The 17,637-nt window shown below is 35.0% G+C and overlaps 2 protein-coding genes and 1 non-coding gene across 5 annotated transcripts in view; 1 reads left to right on the forward strand and 2 right to left on the reverse strand.

Moving 5' to 3' along the window:
- Nucleotides 1-2,374: 2,374 nt before the first annotated feature.
- TRNAA-AGC (transfer RNA alanine (anticodon AGC)) lies at nt 2,375-2,447 on the reverse strand. The gene has a single exon. It is a non-coding gene; the product is annotated as a tRNA-Ala (tRNA).
- Nucleotides 2,448-2,515: 68 nt separating this feature from the next.
- On the forward strand, nt 2,516-11,007 carry LOC110786120 (photosystem II stability/assembly factor HCF136, chloroplastic). Of its 2 annotated transcripts, none has more exons than XM_021990649.2 (9): nt 2,516-3,003; nt 3,917-4,152; nt 4,693-4,823; nt 5,280-5,412; nt 5,878-6,000; nt 6,479-6,553; nt 9,947-10,062; nt 10,299-10,383; nt 10,708-11,007. In XM_021990649.2, exons 1-8 carry the CDS (start codon nt 2,619-2,621, stop codon nt 10,363-10,365), a joined length of 1,266 nt encoding a protein of 421 aa, XP_021846341.1. In that variant the 5' UTR covers nt 2,516-2,618; the 3' UTR covers nt 10,366-10,383; nt 10,708-11,007. The 2 variants fall into 2 exon arrangements, with proteins under 2 accessions (XP_021846341.1, XP_021846349.1); XM_021990657.2 differs by having other exon boundaries at nt 2,552-3,003; nt 10,646-11,007.
- Nucleotides 11,008-16,184: 5,177 nt separating this feature from the next.
- Nucleotides 16,185-17,637, reverse strand: part of LOC110786133 (uncharacterized) — a 31,729-nt gene continuing 30,276 nt past the window's right edge. For both annotated transcript variants that reach the window (XM_021990665.2, XM_021990675.2), the window contains one exon: nt 16,185-16,763. In XM_021990665.2, the coding sequence (XP_021846357.2) occupies nt 16,566-16,763 (198 nt within the window). In that variant the 3' untranslated portion in view covers nt 16,185-16,565. The remainder of the gene's footprint in view (nt 16,764-17,637) is intronic.

Consider the following 17,637-nt stretch of genomic DNA (forward strand, 5'->3'; position numbering starts at 1 on the left):
AAGGAGAGGGAAGGAGGTGGTGCGTGCGGTGGTGTTGTGGGGCGACGGTGGTCTGGGTGGCTGGGGGTGTTGCGATTGGTGGTGATAACGGTGGTGTACGGTGGTTGAGGTGGTTGTTGTTGGTGGTGGTGGTTCGAGCAATTGGAGGAATAAGGGGGATGATTTTCTCAGTTTTGTGATTTGATTTTGGTATAGAAATGTATCAGAAATTCAAGGAATTTGTAAATTTTGGAAGGATTCTAGAAGGGGAAGGCCTTGGGGCTCAAGCAAATGTATGGGGACTGATTTGAGGGAAGGAGAGGAATTCAAAACTTCCTGGTTTGTGCGTGGAGAGCAAGGAAATAAAGCAAAAAATAAATTTTTTTTTCCTCTTTTTTTTGTATTCATAATTTCACAATATTTGGCAAAATTCAGAAATTGCTAAAAATAGAAATGTTTAAGTAAAAATAATTCTTATAAAAAAATTTATCGTTAACGAAAAATAAATAATTTTCGTTTATAAATTTATCGTTTAAAATAAATCGTAAAAACGATTAAAATAACGAAATTCGATTATTCGTAATTTATTTAAAACGAAATCAAGATAATAAATATTTTTAATTTTAATAAATCGAGTTTAAAATTTCGGGGTATTACAGTACCCTGGATATAAGGCTGTCAAATCTCAACCTGAACCGTTGAACCCGCTGGGTTAATCCGAATCGTTAACAATCCGAACCGTTAATAACCCGTTAGTTGGAATCCGAAAACTAACCGAACCGATAACTTTCAACCCGAACCCGAACCGTCTCGAAAATATTAAACCGATTAAGACCCGATATCCGATAACAAACCGCCATGCATCAACCCGAACCGTTTCTACCCTAACCGAATGGACCCGAAAACCGTTAATGACCCGATTTATTTCAACCCGAACCGTTTCAACCAGGGAAAAGCCCGTTCACAGCCCGAACTGTTTCAACCGAACCGTTTACAACCCGAACTGTTTCAACCCGCACCGTTTACAACCCGGATCATTTAGAACCTGAACCGTTTACAACCCGTAACCCGTTTACAACCCGGATCATTTAGAATCTGAACCGTTTACAACCCGTAACCCGTTTACAACCCGTTTAATTAAAACGTTTAAACTAATTATGATCATCAATTCATCAGTTATTAGCTTATTAGAGTAATAAAATATAGAATGTTATATTCCTTAATTCTTGACAATGTTATAAAGGTATAAAACTCATGAATTTGTATTATTTTATTGGCCTTGCACTCTTTTATTGACTTGTATTCAAATGACTTATCATCTAATCGATCATTAAACTAAATTGATCTAATTCAATACCTTATAAGCTAAGCTTATAACCAAAGAACTAATCCGATATTGTTTGTAATTTTTATCCAAATCTATCTATATATTATACTAAAAGAGACATCAGGAATGACACGTGTCACTTCCTGGTGAAAAATTTTCCCGCCAAAAACTCTTTCCTAAAAAGACATAACTATTTTATTCTTTTTTTTTTATTTTCTCTCCTTTTGTATAAATATTTATATATGGAAAAAAATATAGGATTATGGAATATGCCATTATTAGAAAATTTTGGTAATATTTTAGTCAAACTGTCATATGACTCATATCAATAATAGAAAATATTCTTACTCAATATATTGGTCAAATTAGCATATTAAATATATCAAATATTTTAGTCAGATCATCGTATTAAACATATAAAATATATTACGTAGTAGGTTAAAATTGTATATTATATGATAAAATGAGTACATTCGAGATTACTAATTACGCAATAGATTTAAGATTTTAAGGGATAAATAATTCAATTAATTTTTTTTTTTTTAAAAATGGTCATAATAATTTTCAAATATTCGTGCGTGCACGGGACCTAATCTAGTTGATCTAACTAAACATGAACCCGACCCAATATGAATCGGATCTGATATTAACCTCGACCCGATTACAATCCGGCTAAACTCGTTAACAAAACGAACCGAATTGACGCGACTCGACTTTAATCCGACCAGATATGAACCCGACCCGATTATAACCCAAACCGATATGAACCCGACTTAACCCGTTTATGACCTGATCAAATATGACCCGATCTGACAAAATATGACCCGATCTGAGCACGTACCACATAACCCGAATCCGAACTGAACCATTAATTTTGTCAACCCAACCCGAACCAAACCGATAGCAAAATGAACCGGTTTCAATCCGAACCGATGAAACCAAATCGATGACTCGATTTGACACCCTACCTGGATAGTTTTGTATTTTCATTTAACACATGAAGTATGGAAAATGTTTCAGTTTGAAAAGCAAAACCATATTACGTGGTGAAAACAAAAAGAAGATTATTGGAGATGCGGGGTATCGATCCCCGTACCTCTCGCATGCTAAGCGAGCGCTCTACCATCTGAGCTACATCCCCAATTGGTTTACAGTCTTTATTAAAAGTTATTTAGCTTTTATAATAATGTTTTGAAAGAACGTTATCCAGACAAATCCTGAAATCCATAACCCCGCGAAACCGTTGATATGGAACAAGATAAGAGAGATAGATAGAGAACAACACAAACAAGCACTGACAACAATTCTAGCAATGGCGTCTTCAGCACCATTGCAATTTATCGAATGCTGCGCCAATTCCACCACCGTTACCACCAATAAAACCACCGTACTCTACCACTCTATCTCCTCTTCTTCCTCTAACCGCTGCCGTGTCACTCTCTCCCCTCTTACTCATAGACGCCGCTATTCTCCTCCCAGAGCTTGCTCTTCGCCGCAACCGCAACCACAACCGCGAAGGCAGTTCTTAGCTCAATCGGCTGCCGCTGCTGCGGCGGCGTTGTCTCTTTCGCCTTTTCTCTTTCCTCTTCCGGCAAAATCGGAGGACTCGCTTTCTGACTGGGAGAGAGTTTACCTTCCGATTGACCCCGGCGTGGTTCTACTAGATATTGGTTTTGTTCCTGAAGATCCTAATCATGGTACTCTCTTTGTCTTTTACAATTAGTTTTTTTTGTTTTCATTTGAATTACTATATACTTTTTGTTTTGCTCGAATTTTCATTTTATCGAATTTTCGTATAATAATATTAATATTGATAAGTAGTTATGTGTTTTATGGCTTGTCTCATTTTGATGAGTTTTATATTTATTTCTATTGTGATGTGATTTTTATAAATTGATAAAATTTGGACACCTTCAATAAAGACTGTTATTGTGAAAACTCAATAATTGGAAGTCTGAGATAAGAATTGTTTCAAGAATCGGTGATTCAAGGTATTGACCGGTTCGCTGATGTTTTTGAGCTCGGATGTACCTACGCACGAGTGAGTTAACTGGCCTCGAGGGTTTCGAGGAAACCCCCTCCGATGGCTAAGTCAGGCGATGAATTACTAGGTTTGAAGTGGCATATCAATGTGTATTCTCGAAGTATGTATTATATACAGTAATTTAATGGTCAAAGCCTAAAAGTAGTGCGTTAGAGACCGTGGAACCCCCCGATATGTATAAATATTTTGGAACAAAGGAAGTAAAGGTGCGTTCTATACTTCTATTCACCTGATTTTCACTCATCTAAACTTAATCGAACTGATGTGAACTTATAGAACTTACCAAATTTTATTTTAGTTGTAATTTGAACCTTAGAGGCCTTAATTTTTCTTAACTTGTCTTGTCTGTACTTATTTTTCCTTAAATGAGTGAAAATAAGGTGAACAAAACATGTCTCCAGTCCTACGTTGTATCATTTTCCCTTTACGCAGTTGAAATTGAAACTCTATATGAGAAATACAACTGATATTCTGAAATATGAAGAATGTTTGGTGCTTTCCAAGATCAAGTCTTTTACCAATAAAAAGAGTCTGTTGGAAATGCTGAAGAAATGTCTGGCTTGCAGGATTTCTGTTAGGGACAAGGCAAACTATTTTAGAGACAAAGGATGCGGGACAGACTTGGGTCCCGCGTTCTATACCATCAGCTGAAGAAGAGGATTTTAATTACAGATTCAACTCCATAAGCTTCAGAGGGAAGGAAGGTTGGATTGTTGGTAAGCCTGCAATTCTGTTGTACACTAATGATGCTGGGGAAAACTGGAAAAGGGTACCGCTGAGTTCTCAGCTTCCGGGTGATATGGTAAGTTTTTGTTGGTCAAAAGTCTGTGTGTGTTGCTAGTAGAAGATAAGAGTTAATAACTCATGACTGTCTCGCAAAATTTTTCATTTGCTTCTGGAGTTATTGATGATCTTGGAACTTTCAGCTGTATATGTTTTTCCAACTACGGAGTTAAGCATCATCTGTGAAACTAAACCTGTTCTTGAATATAAATTTTATTGAAGGTTCTTGGCCATCTAATGTTAGTATTTTTCAGTCAATGCTAGACCTTATCTTCCTGCTTCAAGTTTTCCATTCTCAATTCTCAGCATCGCTGTTTGCCTGGAAGTAATTTATTGACCATCACTTTGAAGAGCAGTTTTCTGAGGAATACTTAATATTTATGTTTCATTAGGTTTATCAATTTGAGTCAGCGATTCTGTTTTGTTTTGTAATTATGCTCAGATGATTTTTTTCCTTCTATTTTGTTTTGCCTATTGCTTTAAAGTTGTGTATCTTCTAATTTGCAATTGTAGGCTTCTTTTACCTTTTTAGTTCCTAAAGGGTAGTTTGTCTCTTTAGGTTTATATAAAGGCAACAGGAGAAAACAGTGCAGAGTTGGTGACTGACGAGGGAGCAATATACAATACTTCAAATGGTGGTTACAACTGGAAGGCTGCTGTACAGGAGAGTGTTTCGGCTACCCTTAACAGGTGACTTATTCTGAAAACATGTTTGTCTCGTAAATATTATGTATATTGAAGTCTTTGACAGGATATATGTAAACTGTAAAGTAAGAAGAAATTTAAAGATAAGAGTTAGGATGTTATCCAGTTTGTTATGTCACTGTTTGCTGGCAGCTTAACTTTCAATGGTTTCTCGTATCATACTTGTTTCCAGCTGTTATACTCTCATTCTTGTGATGTCTCTTATATGAACTTCTTCCTTCTTTATCAATCCACTGTCTCCCTCAGATTACTTACCTGAATCAGAGAACCATGTTACAATAAAGTAGGAAACACTAGTAAGAGAACAAACGGGTAATATACGTCTGAAAAATGTAGAAACAATTTCGGCATTATGTCTTACAAATGATTTTTCTTGAGATGCCTCTTGCATGTACAAAAATGCAATGTTCATCCACTTACAGAGCTTCGTTGCTTTTGCAGAACAGTCTCAAGCGGTATTAGTGGTGCAAGTTACTACACTGGTACCTTTAATACTGTCAATCGTTCCCCAGATGGTAGATATGTTGCTGTTTCAAGCCGTGGAAACTTTTATCTGACTTGGGAACCTGGCCAGGTGTCATTCTTTTGCCTTCTTGCATCAATGTTTTTCAATAACTGAATACTTTAGTGAATGCATGTTCAAGTTAATGTTGCCTCTTTGTTCACAAATAGCTTAACGAAGCAAGCATAGGATCATGTTCACTGGGTACATTTACAAGAAACATCAGAGGTTTCTCGTGATTCATAGTTTAAACATTGTGTGAAGTTTTCAAATAAAACTGAATACCAAATAAGCAAGAAAAGAAGATAGGCGTATGTGTGTGTGTGTGTGTGTGAGGGGGGGGGGGGTTGATGGAGGGTTGAGAAGATTACGTTTAATGAAAGCAAGAAAAATGGATACAGGCTGATGTTCTTTAGGCAAATATTATTATGTAACAATCTTATTTTATCATTCTTTTAACAAAATTTCCTATATAATCGCCTTATCGGGTCACGAAGTGTGGTGAACTCTATTGATCTATGTATATGTCATGTTCAGGCTTACTGGCAGCCACATAACCGAACAATTGCAAGAAGAATTCAGAACATGGGTTGGAGAGCTGATGGTGGTCTTTGGCTGCTTGTACGTGGTGGTGGAATGTATTTAAGCAAAGGCTCTGGGGTCTGTGCTAATACCCTTTTATTTGCATGCAACTCCATTAATTTCTCTTATCGTGCAATCATCATACATTGTTTTCAAACCCTTTTCTTGGACCTTTAGAAAAGTGTTCACATCATTTAAGAAAATCATTGGAAATACCATTTCTCCGTTTCTCTTACTGTGTCACCGAATACTCACATTAGACTATTTTTGAATCTGAATTTTATTTCAAGTTCTCAGGTCTTACGTCAGTGTCTGTGTAAAGAATAATAAAATATAAAATTAGATAGTGCAGAGACAGAAGAGGGTGACTACACTTATCTTTTCATAAGCAAAAATTTTAGGGTAGTGAGCATGTTAACAGTTGACCTGCTGTTTAGTTGCCTGAAGTGTTACATCATACACTAGTTACTTATCTGATTTGATTTTAGCTTTAGTCTGCTTATGTTTTGCTGCTGCCTTCAATCCAATTTAATGCTAGTGTCATTCTGTAACACAGATGTCGGAGGACTTTGAGGAAGTGTCCGTACAAAGTCGTGGTTTTGGGATTCTTGACATTGGATATCGCTCACAGGTATTCTTTGATGAATTTCATGTGTTTTATGATTTGCAAAGGATAATGGGTAAATAAACCATCAAGTATTTTCTTTTGCTTTCTCCTTTATGGGTTAGCAACATTGGATTTGTGACCTCAGTGGAGGCGTGTAGTTGAGGCTGCAAGCACATGTTCTTATTCTACTGTGAAACTGGTGTTAATTTAGAAGACAATTGAACTGCTAATATCAAATTTCTGCTTCATCAAAGATTCTTGTTTAGAGATATGCATATTCCCTCTGTATAAGCACAACCAAGGTAGGAACTGAATAATCAAGCAGCATGCTCTTAGTTCTATCCTTCAAGACTCTATGTGCTCAACCCGAGAGGGACCTCTTATACACAGACGTCTCTAAGTCCGACCGTCATTGTTTTTGCTAGTATTTATTAATGAGTTAAGAGGTTCCAGTTAATGGCCCACTAATCTTGGCCAGTTTTTCTTCTTCATGACCGGAACTAAACTGATGTCCTAACTCCTACGGACCCTATTAATAAATATTAGATGAAAGTCCTTACTTAAATCATCTTAGATAATGGGAGATTTATGCTGGTAGGCACAATACCTTATGAGAATTTGATAAAGCTAGGACCACTTGGAGTCAGTGGAGATCTGGACACTGATTAATCCTTTGTAATTAGTTTCCGTTAACAGGAGTATGTCTTTGGCTTCAATCCGAGTCTATGCTGGGGAGTACTCATAATTGGCAGGCTTTCTTTTAAGACAATTTGATCCCAGATTATATCTTTAACTATCCATCCAACTCGGAATTCAATGAAACTATGTCCTTTTCGGAATGGTTTCTGTTTTATATCCGGCAATTTCAACGCCAGGATGGGAACCGCAGCCTGAGAATAGTGTACTTTATTAGTACACTTTGGGGCCTGTGGTTGACTAGGAATAACAGGGTATTTAGGGGAGAGATTTCGACAATTGCAATTGCTCAAGCGCTTATCAATAAGGGGATGAGTGAACATGGTTTTCTTCGGAATAAAAAACATCCATATTTAGGGTTTCTACATCCTCCTGAGGATTCTTTAGGTTTTCCACCAGGTTTTTTCAGGGCTATCATCTCGGGTACGGAAGACCAGGGTGCTCCAGCTATAATCTTGGTGGATGGTTCGTGGCATAAGATTACTGGGAATGCTGGAATGGGTTGGGTTCTAGATGGTCAGTATCTGCAGGAGGGGAGAATTCTGGGAGGAGCTCAGCCAGGCACTTCTCATTCGGCTTTGAAATCAGAGGCTAAAGCTTGTCTTCTAGGTTTACGGTGGGCGTCTCAGTCTTTGATAACAAGAGTTACAATTTTAACTGATTCACATCGGTTAGTTGAACTGTTGCGAGGGGATGCGATGTTAGATGTGCAAATCATGTGGACAGTTGCGGAAATCAAGAAAGTGGGGAAAACCTTTTCTTGGTGTTGTGTCAACAAGGTTGATCGTCAACAAGTGCAGCAGGCTCATGAGCTAGCAACTGCAGCGTCTACTTCTCTTTTGTGGTTTAATACTTTTGCGTAGTTTGTTTAGTTTGTTCTTTGAGCATATGTCAAAAAAAAAAAAAAAAACTATCCATCCAACAGAAACTTTTCCCCAAACTCCTCTCTAGTTTGTTTCTTCCAAAAGTCTTCATCTTCAACAACAAAACAAATATGTAAATTTTCTCTACACAAGAATCACCTACAGGTCCTGGTTCGGTTTCATCTTTTCCTGGGGGATTAGATTGTCCGTGTGTTGGAGAGTGTACTTTGGGCTTGACTATTCCTCTAACACTTAAGACTGGGTTTCCTCTACTAATTAACATTTCCGATGGGATGAGAGATATATTTAAATTTAAGATGGTTCCTATAGAGAAATAAGCTTCACAGGTCCACTACGAAGGATTCAGTTCTTTTCCAGTCATCCTTGTCCAATTTTTGATAAGAAGATTTTCTTAAGCTGTCCTTGATTTCAATGTCTTGACCTATACCAGTGTTGAGGCCTAGTTTTCTTGCTCATGAGACCTTTGATGCAGTGAAGCAATCTCTAAGGAGGTGTTTTGGAATTTCATTTTCTTTCCCACATACTTCCCATAAGGGACCAATTTGCACCACTAACCTATAAAACTTACCCGTTTGTAAGAAGGTAATTCATTATGAATTCTCAAGGAGCTTCTGTTTTTACATGTCACTGGGCAATATTGTCTTCTAAATCGTGTCTCTGCTCCAGGGACAACCCATGGGCTATTATTTTGGATCATAAAGGTGTACCTAGATTTAACAGAGTAAATCCCCGTGGGAGACATCATCTATTTCCTTTGTTACTGTTAGGCTGTTCGTAAAGGTTGTGCATTAGAAGAGGAGGATTTGATACTCTTGCTCTCTTCGGTTTAAATTGACATGTTTATAAATAATTGGGTGGTCGACTTCGAGGCTGAAAGCCCTAATTGTATTTTCTGTTATCCTCCGAGTAGAGATGCTTTTTCTTCAAGGAAAAGGATCGGCTATCTTCCTACTTCACAAGAACAGAACCAACAGACATTTGAGGATTGAGGAGTCAGGTGGTAAGGTGGTCTAGTTTGTTTTTTTACAACATTAACCCAATGCCGAACACTGGGGGGGGGGGGGTTGGATGTATGTAGTCTGACTTTCCGGATAACTAAGAGTCTAAGAGGGTATTAGTCCGATAACTTGATGAGCAATGACTGCTAGCTATTTTCAATTAAGAAATTATGAAATGCGTTGACAGTTCAGTCATTCATTATCATTACCCCATTGCCTCAAAGAGGCTCCCGCAAGAAGCGGGGTAAGGGGGTGTCGGGTGTACGCAACCTTACCCCTGCAATTGCAGAGAGGTTGTTTCCAATTGACCCAAAAGCGATAACGGGACGACTACGAGACGACCATCTCCTACTTCATGGAAAGGAAGCGAAGAGGTTTTAAGAGCCATTTTGATTTAGTCCATTACATTCCACAACCAAAAGAACAAATGAATCTTTGGCTCCATCTGAAATTGACAGTTCAGTGAGCCATTTAATTTTCCATCATGATCAAAAGTTGTGATTACTTAGTGTTGTTAAAAATGTAGATTCCAGCTAACTTTGCAAAATCTTTCATCGCGATGATATTATAATGTTGTTCTATGATATCTTTACCAACAGTTACCTTGGAATTACTCTTTATTTTTGCAATTGAAAGGGTAGTATTCATTTATTTGCAAAGATAGCATGTACTTTGTGGTATGGTATTATCTCATTTCTCTATTGACATCTGGAACTCTTTTTCCAAAAGATCCTGTCTACTTGCTAGAGGGTAGTCTCTAATGTTTCAATGTTTCATGCTCTGCACACCTGTTTTAGTTGTTGCTTACTGTTGATGGTCTGAGTTTATCTGAAATGCAGGATGAAGCTTGGGCAGCTGGAGGAAGCGGGGTTCTATTGAGATCCAGCAATGGTGGTAAGAGCTGGGCTCGTGACAAAGCAGCTGACAATATAGCCGCAAATCTTTATTCTGTGAAGTAAGCTTACATTTCAATGATTGCTGTGGTTATTCATGAACTTATTTCTGTCTCCTCATATGCCACTTAAAGTCACATTGTACTTATCCCTTTCGTCCCTTCACACAGTTAACTTGTGTTTGTTTTGACTGTAATTTCCTAAATATCTAGTTGCTTCATGCATTATTTTGACTTTAATTTCCTAAATATCTTGTTGCTTCATGCATTTGAGAAGTAACCTTGTGGTTAATTTGCAGGTTTATTGATGACAAAACGGGGTTTGTGCTTGGAAACGATGGAGTTTTGCTTAGATACCTGGGATAGAGATGGTGTATACTCATGGTAAGCTAGTTACTCTTCATTTTGTTAATGTGAATCTTGCGTAGAGATATATTCTACTTTGCTAGTTAACTGGATGCTGTTATTTTGACAAAACCAAATGTAACATTTTTAGTGTTACGGGGCGACCTTGGAAGAAATGAAGTTTTACTAAAAAAAAAAATCCAAGCTAAATTACGAGCTGCATTCCTAAACCTCTTTGCCCTAGTTTACTAAGAATACAAAGATGATTATCAGTCTGCTATATATTAAATGTTTTGTGCAGCTTGCTGAGTTGCTGTAATGGAGCTTCTTCTAACTATAATGGTCATTTTTAACCGTATGCAGGTTCCTCAGTAATTCTGGTCGAGTTTTGTATCTGTTGTATGAGTATTCTTACAATTTTCCTTGTATCCAAGGAAAAACTGAGATGATTCTTTGATTGTCGATATATGATACTGTAATTAAAACAGGACATTTGATTTTGTACCAAGCTACTGTATACCAATCTTGTTGAAAAGCCACAATCTCCTTTTTTGCAAGGTATACCATCATTATTCAGGTTGATTAGCATGAACTGGTTTTGTAAATTCTCAAGAAATCTTCAAGGATCTTTATCTTGAGCCTAGGTTGGCAGATTGTTTTCCATTTTTCTGGCAATTTGTGACTTTTCAGTCTTTTCTTACAGTAAAGTGACACTATTTGGTGATTTAACGAGGAAAAAATAGGTGTTAGCAAGCTTTGATGTAACGGTGTCACAACTTGAGCAGAGGGCGGAGAGGCCCATATCTGAGATGTACGGATAAGACAAGCATTAAAACAAGTGCCATTTTTCAAAGAACAGATGCCATTTTGGAAAAATGAATGTCATTTTTCAAAAACAGATGCCATTTTACAAAAACGGATGTCATTTTTCAAAAAATTTGATTTTGTCATTTAGTGTTTGTCTTTAGCCTATTTTATCGTTTTGTTAGCTGATATGTTTTTGTAGAAACATATCTGAGATGGATTTATACTTGAATGTCCGTTTATGAAAATTTATGCAAACCTAAATGTTTGATATGTGGATAGAGTTTCATTAGTTTGAATATTGACATGGAAATTTTCTTACAATATTCATACAACTATACAAGTAGATCCGTCTATCATATAGTTGAATCCTAAGAAAATTCACAGCTTAGCCGGCATATTGATTTTCTCAGATTTCCACCTATCACTCTTATCTTCAACCAATCTCATAGCCCTCTTCTAGTTCCGGTGGTCGATCTTCAACACTTTCCTCAGTCGGCCTGATGTAGATTGACCATCCCTACCATCAATTTCTCTGTATAGTTTAGAATATCTGTGCATGCATGAAACCTAATCTAGTTAGGTCTAAATAATACTCACACTAAGAAGAATGGAGTATTGACTAAGAAATTTTGCTAGATCGAAATTCTTTACTAGTTCTCTAGATTAAGTTTTTTTTTAAAATACGAGGTATATAAATTTAGAACATATATGTTCTCTTAGTCAATACTCGATTTTTTTTAGTGTGAGTTTTATTTAGACTTAACTAGATTAGGTCTCATGTATGTACGGAGATTCTAAATTTTTTTGACTATTTTTCTAATAATATATTTGACTGAAATAATTCTTTTCCTAAAGTTATTATAAGCCATCACTCCAGCAATGGCACCGAAGATGAAATAATTGATAAATGTTAACTTACTCATTTTATCATCTAATACGGAGTATGTAATTTTCGTTCTATTATGTATTACCTACTTCGTATTTATATGCTTGATATGCGAATTTGACCAAAATAATGTTGATTTGACCAAAATATTGAGTAAACTAGATTAGGTCTCGTGCATGCACGAATATTCTTAAATTATTTGATCAATTTTAATAGTATTTGACTGAAATATTTCTCTACCTAAAAATATTGCATCATTACTAAATATTTAATATACTCATCTAATAATCTAAGGCTCCGTTCTATTGGACCTATTTTGACTGAACATATATTATCTGAATTTATCTGAACTTAACTGAACTTAACTGAATTTATCTGAGCCGACCTATCTGAACTTAACTGAACTTATTTTATCTAAAAAAACTTATTTAATTTGGCCTAAATAAACTTATTTGTGTGTGAAAATGTCTGAAAAAATCTTATTTTTGCTGAACATATATTATCTGAACTTATATGAATTTAACTAAAGTTATTTTGTCTGAAATAAGTCAAAATAAGTCGAACAGAACAGAGCCTAACACAACTTTCGTCCTACTAGTTATTACACATTTCAAATGTTTGATAAGTTTTTGACCAAAATATTCGATATATTAATATATTTGATAAAAATATTAAGTAAATATATTTTCCATTATTAGTATAACGATTTGACTAAAATATTACCAAAAATCATTTATAGCAAATTATTATGTGACATACAATTATTTTCATAATCTATATTCTAATATTGAGTTTTCCATAACAGTTAATAAAAAGATTTTTAAAAAAATAAAAATTTAGGAAATAAATTTTTAGCGGGAAAATTTTACACCAAGAAGTGACACGTGTCATTTCTAGTGTCCGTTTTAGTATAATGTAATAGATGTATTTACCATCAATTACTACGTAGTATATACTAAAAAACACCACAAAAATAACACGTGTCATATCCTAGTGTGTCCCTGATTTTTTTAATTTTTTTTAAATATATCAATTAAAGAAACCTTTAGAATCTTTATATTTCATGATTTGTTTTCTCTCCTTGTATATAATTGACTATGGATATGACAAAAAAACATTATTCTATATATTATGACGATAATCTATATTATATACTCATATTGATTTGAAAATATATATGCTATTATTAATTTCTAATATACGTAATACGGGGTATGATATACATAAAAATTGGATAGTGAGTATGTTACAAATATCATTCAATTCTAAAAAAAATAAAAAACGGGAACTCGATAACAAATATGATGAGTTTTTTTTGTTCTTTCCAACTTATATTTTATCTGAAATCCTAAACTTTTAAATATTCCGTATGTCCTAATCACTTTATAATTAAATTGTATAGGTAGTAAATTTCTCATATTTTCCCAACAACCCATAGAAAACTTAAATATTGTTTTATTTAATTAGTTTGCAGCAAAATATTAAAAAAAGTATTTAGTACGGAGTATTATCCGTGAGTTGCACGGACTTGGCCTAGTTATTAATATAACGATTTGACTAAAATATTACAAAAATTATTTAAAGTAAATTATTATTATTTGGCATGTATTATGTCCATAATCTTTAAACAAATATTTATTTTCCACACATAAATGGTAATAAAAAATGATAGAAAATAAAAAATGAAGTAGAGATCTTTTAGGAAAAAGTTTTAGGCAGAAATTTTTTACACCAAGAAGTGATACATGTTCAAATTTAAAAGAACATAGTCAGCATAATAATTTAAAAAGAAAAATGAAAGAAAGAATACTTAATGGAACAAGACATTTGTCGAAAAGTAAAAAAAAAAAAGGAAGGTTATGACTTATGAGAGGTAGGTATAGGAAGATAAGTTTAAACGAGCTTAATATTTTTTGGTGCAGATACAAATTATAAATTGGAGAGGAGTCGAAAATTTGACATATTGTACATATAATCTCAATCCTAACCATTAGACCAAAACTTATGACTTTAAACGTTTTTAACATGGGCTTATGAACATTCAAGGGAGATGATTGGGCTTATGAACATTCAAGGGAGATGATTTCAAATGTGATGCCCAATCAACCTTCCCCTATATGAGTATATGAGGAAGTCAAAATCCTATGTTTTGATGTACCACCGAAAACATAACAACAACAAAGAGACAAAATAGAGAAAAGACAAAATTGGTTTCTCTCGTATTTTTTTGGACCGATTATGGATACGAATAAACGATGTAATGGTACAAAAAATGAAACAAAATGGTATTTTTTAAATAAGAATGGTATTTTGTAAATAAAAAGGGTATTTTGTTAAAAAATGGTACTTGTTTTTTTAAAGAAATGGTACATTTTAAAAGAAAATGGTACTGTTTTTTTTAAAAGAAAATAGTACTTTGTAAAAGAGAAATGGTGTTTCATGTAACTTTCTCTCTCATTTTTTTCTGTCATTTTCTTCTCTTTTATTCATTAGATTTGTCCTTTTTCGATTGTCCTATTCCTAATTTGTTTGATATTGGTGTAAATTTACGAAAATACCCCTGTAATATGTTTGCTCACACATCAGCATTACCCCCTCTCCAACCTCTCCCATATATAGAGGTTCATTTTTAAAAAAGGCTCATAAATTACTTGTGAATTCCCTCTAAGGTTGTAAATTTGTAATGTATTTTGATGGATGTGACTATGTGAGAAACTTCGGAAAGGAGTCTAGAATACTCCCTTGTTATGCCTTGGGAGGTTATTTGTTCCTTGTTGTATGTCTTGGGAGGTTATTTGTTACCTTGTTGGAAGGTTCTAGAGCATGTAACACTACAATTTGTATGGAGAAGATTCGTGTGGATATAATGAAGTAGAACTCTCTAGAGATAGAACTGTGTTAGGCTTAAGGCTAGGAAGCTTATTTATAGGGATGATGACTCATTCGAGAAAACCATCCAAGCATTTGTAAACACACTCACGATTCCAAGAGTTTTGAAGCTTATCATAGTTCACTTTGCGTTATTAATAATTTTTTTAAAGGTCGGCTCACAACTCAATTAAATAAACAAACAACATATATTAACAATTAAACAATTTTTCTTTTAATATCCTTTAGGACTTGTATCAGGAAACACTTGACTTTATTAATTCGACCGTTTCTATTCCTACTCGCTTAACATGATTAAACCGTTCATGACTGAAGTAACCCGAGGTTGAGCCAAAAGGCACGAATAATCCTAAACTTTCTTTGACATACTTGTAATTAAAGTACAAGACATAAATAAACTCCTTGACATAATGACGTTAGAGTATAACACTATATCAATTACTAAACTATATAATCTACAAACCTTAAAGTTAGATTTTTTTTCTGAATTGAAAGGGTTGCCCAAAGATTTTAGCAGCTGGTGAAGCTTAGGGCCACGTCGAAGTGGGATTGCAACAGAATAAAACTTGTATGCCGAAGAGGATGGGTAATGAAGGAAACTGTTCAAGTTTGAAGCAGTGGTTTGATAGGTTAGAAGATCTAAAGTCTCTAAACAACTTGAAAGATTAAATTTCAGTGGTCTAGAAATGCTACAAAATGTTGATAATGTGAACAACGAAACTGGAGGATTATGTCTGGAACATCTCAAGAGCCTTTGGTTTGATTTTCGTTACGGCAAGGTTGATGGAGATGTGGATATCAAGGAAGCAAGAAGATTAATGAAAGAGTTACAACCACATTGTAAGCCGAGAAGGGGTTAAAGATGAAGAGGTACCGTGGTGTAAGAATGCCTAATTGGATAACCCTTATCCCAAATCTTATTGAACTTCATCGTGCAATATTTAAACAATGTGGAGCTTTTTATTATAGGATAGGAGGAATGCACGATTTGCATGGTATTTTCTTTGCTTTTGTTGTGTAATCTTATTTTTTTTGCAACAACTAAATTTCCAATAGAATTTGGTTGGAAACTAATAATGAGAAGTTAATTGAACATCACATCATAGTTGTGGCCTTGTGAGTTAAATCATATCAGCTACAATCAAAAGGAATCACTCAATCAGCTACGATCAAAAGGGTTGATTTGCGCATGACAAAGACATACGGGCTAGTATTAGTTTCCGTTGGCATTAATTTGAAAACGCGTTGTAAATTTGAGTATTGAACAAATTTAATGAAATATTTTCAATAATCAACCAGATTCGTTTGTACAACTTGTATGCTTAATGTTTGTGCCTCACCCCTCTCTCTATAATATCTATAAGTAATTAAAGGGCCCATAAATTTTATGTAAAATAGTTCTGAACTCTATAACCCTAGCCTTCAGACCATCATATTCGAAGTTGTTTGGTGTATAATTTACAGATTTACAATGACTTTCTGATGATGAACCTAGGTGGTTTTATACTTACACTATACAAAAAATATAACAGAAGCAGAAGTACCGTATTTTATTGGCCGATCTGATACTTGATTATCACCCATCCCTCCCCTCCCATGGAGGTTAGAGTCAAGTTGTGCAGTGATTTCCACTCGGTTATCATGGCCGAAAAATCCTGAGTGTCTTTGAAACCTGAAGACGACAGAAGGGACACCTAGAAACAGCAGAGGAGCACCTGCGACAAAGCACATGTCCACAAGGAACGAGTGTAACATCTACTTCAGAACTTAAACATATCCGGCACTGCCATGCCGCTTTAGCTGTATCAGCTTCTTTGGCTGCAGTATCAGCCTTTTCCTGCATTTCATTCACAAAAGCATCTTATCAGGAGTAGTAGAGCATACAATTAATCAAACAAAAGCACGATAACATAAGAACATATGCGCGTCCTTTAAAGATACTAGCAGACACCAATGAAACAGAAAACAGAATTTAATACTGACGGAAAACTTGAGCTTAGTATGATTATGGTGAAAAATGGCCCCCAAGTTTCAGGGAAATCTCTTGGAATCGAGGCTTCAGCTGGTACCAAATTGATTTTTTTACTGATAAATTGGCATTTACTGATTGAAACTTATTTACAAATTACACTTATTTTATTTTCACTGATTCAAATTGATGTTTTCTGATTTACTAGTGAAACTTGTAAGCATAGGGTTATTGATTACTGATTAAAGCTGATTTCTACTTAATATTCTGATTTATATTGATTACAACTCCTCCCTTTTTATAAGTTGTCCTACTTGCCTTTTCACATTCTCCAAAGCACACCTTTAGGTAGTGTTTGGTTTGGTGTAAAACGTTTTTTTGGAAAATGGTTCTCTCTTTTCAATCACTTTCCGTTGTTTGTTATGGCAAAGGGTGTAAAATAAGTTTCCAATAACTCTCTTAAGGGTGTAAAACATTTTCCATTTAAAAGGAAGGGAAACCATTTTTCCACTTTTCTCCTTGATGGATGAAGATGATGGAGGGAGAGAAGAGGAAGGAGAAAAGTGGAAAAATGGCTTCCCTTCCTTTTAAATGGAAAATGTTTTAAAATGTGCTTTTCCATGGAAAATCATTTTTCATCGTAAACGTTTTCCGCCAAACCAAACGAGCCTTAACCATCAATATTTTAAATTACTTCGAAAAAGGTAAAAGCTAATGAGCGCCCCCAAGACGTTCATTAAAC

Source organism: Spinacia oleracea, chromosome 2 (genome assembly GCF_020520425.1).
Source record: "Spinacia oleracea cultivar Varoflay chromosome 2, BTI_SOV_V1, whole genome shotgun sequence".
Taxonomy (NCBI): Eukaryota; Viridiplantae; Streptophyta; class Magnoliopsida; order Caryophyllales; family Amaranthaceae; genus Spinacia; species Spinacia oleracea.